This window comes from Monopterus albus, unplaced genomic scaffold (genome assembly GCF_001952655.1).
Source record: "Monopterus albus unplaced genomic scaffold, M_albus_1.0 scaffold301.1, whole genome shotgun sequence".
Taxonomy (NCBI): Eukaryota; Metazoa; Chordata; class Actinopteri; order Synbranchiformes; family Synbranchidae; genus Monopterus; species Monopterus albus.
Window position 1 is genome coordinate 445,802 of NW_018128181.1, and position 5,700 is coordinate 451,501.

The 5,700-nt window shown below is 40.1% G+C and overlaps 1 protein-coding gene and 1 long non-coding RNA gene across 2 annotated transcripts in view; both read right to left on the reverse strand.

The window, feature by feature from the left end:
* The window catches only part of LOC109973697 (uncharacterized), a 21,967-nt gene extending 18,282 nt beyond the window's left edge, over nucleotides 1-3,685 (reverse strand). The window contains exons 1-3 of the mRNA XM_020623482.1: nucleotides 3,647-3,685; nucleotides 2,959-3,243; nucleotides 2,465-2,532 (exon numbers count right to left, since the gene is read on the reverse strand). Coding sequence (XP_020479138.1) covers nucleotides 2,465-2,532; nucleotides 2,959-3,217 — 327 coding nt within the window. The 5' untranslated portion in view covers nucleotides 3,218-3,243; nucleotides 3,647-3,685. The remainder of the gene's footprint in view (nucleotides 1-2,464; nucleotides 2,533-2,958; nucleotides 3,244-3,646) is intronic.
* Nucleotides 3,686-3,846: 161 nt separating this feature from the next.
* On the reverse strand, nucleotides 3,847-5,287 carry LOC109973696 (uncharacterized). Its single transcript, XR_002276851.1, has 3 exons — nucleotides 5,218-5,287; nucleotides 4,704-4,930; nucleotides 3,847-3,942 (listed from the first exon to the last, which is right to left on the reverse strand). It is a non-coding gene; the product is annotated as an uncharacterized LOC109973696 (long non-coding RNA).
* Nucleotides 5,288-5,700: the final 413 nt, after the last annotated feature.

The window sequence follows — 5,700 nt, forward strand, 5'->3', positions numbered from 1 at the left end:
AGCTTCAGTAGCGTAAATGTTCCAGCCTTCTTGTTCTTAGTTTACCTTGTGTTTACATGTTCTAATTTATTTACCTGCTTTGGACCTTGCTTGGATTTGGGACCCCGTGTTTGGTTTATCCTTTTTTTTTAGACTCTGACCCCCTCACTTGGATTATAGACTGTGTTTTACCCTTGTCCCTCTCAGATTTAACTTCTCATTTTTCAAATTACTCAGCTTGGCCTCTGTCTGAATAGTGGAAGGTTAGTGGAGTTGTTGTACAGTAATTGTCCATACTGCCTTGTTTTCATATGCTATAATTTTGTACCATTCCGTCTGCCTCACTGTGATTCTGCCATTTTGCATGTATGACCCCAGCCATCATTTTACAATTGCCTACTAGATACTGACACTGGCTATGGACAAATGGCTCTGCTGGATTTTTGCCTCTAGTCTTACGCTTCTGGCTTATTTGCTTGGCCTGGGCTGATTTTTGGTGTTTTTTTATTTTTTATTTTTTTATTGGTGTTTTGTTTGTGTGTTTTTGTTTGTCTGTTTTTTTGTTTTGTTTGTTTGGTTTTTTGTTTGTTACTTTATTTTTTTTACTAGGATTTGGACTCTGAGGAAAACCAGAGGCAGAATCAGTCAGTTTTGTCTGCCTGGGCTATACAATAAGTAAGCCTTGTTTAATTTACTTTGGCAATCTGTCTCCCTCATTAGTCTGCATTTTGGGCCAGTCCTAGATTTGCAGCAGGACATGTAAAAACAACAAGAAAGCCATAGAGGGCTGTCACTGAGTGACAACCGATGCACTCAAGAATAAACTAAAGACCTGAATACTACGGCCAATGTGATCGTCAGACAGGACCTATTGTGCCTAACTCCATGAGTAACTCTAATACTCCAGTGTGTGGCTGTGTTTAAGGGTTGTTGCTATGAGAACCCACTGTCATATTGCACACTATTATTTTCCATTGTTAATATGAAAATACTAAATAGTTCAGACAACCTGTATGTTGCTGTTAATTGTACCATTACAGGGGTTACAAATGAACCTCCAAACTGCTAGTGTAAAGATGCGAGCATTGAAAGTATCAGGCATGATGGATTCTACACTCTCACAGGATACTTTTGATCAGTTCAGAGCAGGATGAGAATCCAAAAACCAAACCACATGTAATGTTTCAAAACAACATTTAATAATAAAAAGGTGATAAAATTACTGAGGCTGCACAGATCAACTAAAGCTGGAGGATAAAATGAATAAAAGTCTCTAATAGCACCAAATATTAAAACAACTAAGAAGGTACTTTAAGTCTAACTGCATAAGAGGGTAATCAGTCTGTGAAGGGGAGGTGGTAGAAGAACAGGAACTTAGTAGCTTTGAAGGCCATGGCAGCGGCTTGTTGTTTCTTTTTTCTCAGACCTTGACATCCTGGACCTTCCAATATTCCTTGGGATAACACACAGCAGTTACTGTTCTGAGACTGTCACTTGGCCAAAGGCTTGCACACCAAAGCAGTGATGCAGGCAATGTATCGTACCTCCTTAGTTGGTCTGCCGTGCTTCCCTCTTTAGTCTAACAGGTTAACCATATTACTCCAGTATCTCGTACATTGTAAAGTTTACCAACAGACATTACAATTTACACCAATCAGCCACAACATTAAACCCACCAACTTCATATTCTGTAGGTCTTCTTGTGCCACCAAAACTCTTTGTCATGTTCCTCAAACCATTCCTGAATAATGTTTGCAGCTGGTGTAACAGCCGGTCTCCTGGTATCTCCTCCATGCTCTCGAGACTGTGCTGGGAGACACAGCAAACATTCTTGTGACTACATGTATGGATGTGCCATCTTGGAGTAACTGGACGACCTGTGCAACTTGACTGGGCTGCAGGTACTGCCTCATTCTACCAGTAGTGACAAGGACACTAGCAAAACACAAAAACTGAGAAGAACCAGTCAGGAAGGACAAGGAGAGAACATTTATCTGTGGCCATCACATGGAAAATCATTCCTGTTTGGGGGGTTGTCTTGCTTTTGCCTCTCCACTGCACCTGTTGGCACGTTGATTTGCACCAAATCAACGTGAAACATATGATGTGATTTATGATGACAGTTTGCCTTGTACATGGGTTTAGAGCACCACTGTCATGTTAAATAGACTACAGTCTGTTTTATTCATTTATTAGATAAAATGTAAAAATTCTTAAATTATACAGTGTACTTACCTTTAACATTGATAGCAATTGGTGTTGTCTCAGTGGAATTGAATCTCTGTGCAGACAGTGTGACTCCGTACACACAGCTGTAGTTGCCCTGGTGTTCATACTCTGCTACAGGGAAGTCAAAGGAGGCTGAGTGGTTGACTGCTGACTTGGTGCTGATGATGTTGGAGCCAGAGAAGATGAGAAAGAAACGGCCATCAGGATAGCTGCAGTTTATGGAGCAGGTGATGACAAAGCTGTAACCCCTGGTGACCTCTGCAGGACTCAGGACCAGCCCTCCATTAGAAGACGTCAGGGAGATGCTGGGCTGTGGCAGTCTCACTGGGTAACAAAAAGAAAACAGTGTAAGCAAGGTATATACACTGCTAAAAAAGAAAAAGGAAACACTAAATCACATGTCAGATCTTGATGAACGTATTACACAAGTTGACACCCTTTACTAATGTACACTGTATAATTTTAATACTTTGAAAATTAATTGTCTATTTTCTAACTTTATAAGAAACCAGAACTTTGGCATCCTACTTTTTCTCCAAGCTTTAAACCGGCATAAATCTTCTTTTGGCAATTTGGGGGCAATAGAAAAATTAATAGGGCAAGTATGTTAGCAAACAATTGTGTAGTTACCCAACACAGCAAGACTAATTTATCTGAAGTCATGTTTTCTGGCCATTTGAGCTGGGCTATACTTATTGTGACTTCTTCATGTGAATGAAACATCAAGTTCAAGAAACCTTTTTTACATACCAGTAACAGAGAGTTTGACAGAGTCACTTAGGTGGGAGCTGAAAGTTTGACCTGAAATTATTTTCTCATACTGACACTGGTACGATCCCTCTTTATCAAAGTCCACCGTGGGGATACTGAAGGCAGCAGAGTTGGAATGTGACATTTGAGTCTTATTGAACGAGCTTGAAGTTTTCTTCAGAATACTTTGGAGCTCAGCTGAATTGGAACAAGTGAAGCTGACATCCTGACCCCAGGTAACCTCATCAGCAGGACTCATGGAGATGCTGGGCTTTGGCAGGCTCACTGTAAAACAAAACAAAACAAAATACAACCAGTAAAGAGGTTAAGAGGTCAGGATTTGATATTTCATATACAAGTTTACAGAGAAGAATTCCTTTATATATGCTTTTTATAGATATGAGACATTATTAAAAATGAAAAACACACTTCCTATATTTGGGGATTTCAGGGAAATGCTTAGCTTTACCCAACGTCAGCTAATTATTGTGCAGACTTAGTGAATATTTTGTCAGCAAAGCTTTTTTATTAAAGACAGAGGATTCAAAAATGCATATGCAAACTGTGCTGCCTCCTAGTACACAAATGTCAGCACTGGACCCCTCATACTGTCACCCAGTGTCTTATTATTGCAAATTGACTTTGCAGCATATATAAGCTACAGTAAGAGATTCAAGATTCATCTCACCTGAACAGACCACAGCAGCATCGTGTTTACAGTTGTGTGCCCCAAATCCTCATGCCGACACTCACTTAGAGACTTTTCTTGTCCTGAGCAGTTCACACCATCAAGCCAGATTGGGTCAGTTCCTTGACCAAACAGAGCTTTGGGAGTAACACTCAGCACTGTACTACAGCCCAATTCTCTGAAAACCACCTCAGCATCATTTAGGTCCCAGTTATCATCACAGACTGTGCCCCAGGTGTTGCTGTGAAGGATTTCAACTCTTCCAGAGCATCGAGTGGACCCAGCTAATCTGACACCTAGGATGGAAACACAGGACAGAAATGGAATGTGTTTTTGAAAGTCAGGCAAAAGTTGATGTTCATTTTCATTTTCATTTTCAGTAAATGAATATAGACACATTAAAACCTAATAGACAGGTCCACATTCAGTAATCCTTCATGGATATGCTATAGACATTATTATGTAGCCTACATGTAATTTCTTGGACTCTCCCTCTTGTGCATCGTCCATGGACTTTGTTGATTTGGGCTTTGCTTACTACCTTCGGTTTTTGGTTTGTTGTGATCTTTGTCTCCTTTGGTTTAGTAGTCTTGTTACATGTGTTGTCAGTTTCACTGTATTTTTCCCTGATGGTGCTGTTTAGTTAGTTTTCTTTAGATGTTGGTTTTGTCAGGTTGAGCTCTTTTAGTTGATATATTTGTCTTTTTGTTTCATGTTAGTTCATATTAAACTGGAGTAGTTACATAGCATCAGTTTGTGTCTGCATTTGGGTCCTCCCCTAGCTTGAGCTTTGACCTAGGGTACAAGCAGACAGAGTGACGATCTGATACAATTCTATTGTTTTCCCCAAGATCCGTATCCCTCCGCCACCCCAGTCCTGAGTCTAATACAGTAGTTTCAGTACTGATCAGCTGTCTGAGATTAGAGTATTTGTATATATTTTACATTTGTAGTTTAAGCTTTAATCAAATCTGAAAGCACCTTGCAGAGTATGGTTACCATACCAAGCTATATATGATTTTCTGTACTTTTACATCTGATCCAAAAATGTGCTCACCTGAACAGATCACACCAGCATCCTCACCATGTCCACAGTCATGTGTCCCAAATGGGCCTGTACTGTGGCCTTCAGTGCTGTACCACAGCCCAACTGTCTGCAAACCACCGCAACACCATTCAGGTCCCAGTCATCATCACAGACTGTTCCCCCGGTGTTGTTGTAAAGGATTTCAACTCTTCCAGAGCACGCAGTGTAACTAGACCCAGCTAATCTGATACGAGCAGCTGTCAGACACATGACACAAACATTTTGCTTAAAACTAAAAAGATTTTATGTGACACAGTAGAATGGATTTACCTGCAATAGGTGATGATATCAAAAGAAAGACTACAGGATAAGAAATGCTCATTGCATTCAGAAATCTGGAAAGTGCTAAAAAGAACATTCTCACTGTTTTTGTATTAAACTGGAGTGATGGAAGTGTAAACAAAATACTCCGAGACCTCCTGCCTATGTATACTATCTGTACACAAGAAAGGAACACCAAATACATTTCAGAAAAATGTCTTACCAAGGGTCAAAATGTGAAGGTTTCTCTGTTTGCCCCTCATGGTTCAGATGAAGGTTGAATAAGTCTGTGTCTCTTATCGCTGATCAACTAGAAAACTAAAAGTCGTGTTTTGCAGAGGAAAAACTTCACACTAGTTGCCTCTACTGGAAGACTTCCTCTTTCATGTTCTGTTATTTGTTTTTAATGCTGCAGCACCCAAGTAATAATCTATTACAAGCCTGCCTCAAGGACAAACAAAGCTGGAGATATGAATTGAAATGTTTAGCAGAATCTATTGAAATTATGCGCTTAGACCCAAAATCTAGAGCACAAGAAGAAACAAAAAGATGTCATGTCCGTGAGGATCGTGAGGGAAAAAGGCATGAAGCAAGTCATTTTGAACAAGCAGGGTGTAGGCCAGATAAAGGCAGGGAGAGGGTGACAAATCAAAGTAGTTTTAGAGAATCAGCTCATAGTTCCTGAGGAGTTAATCAGCCCTAAACT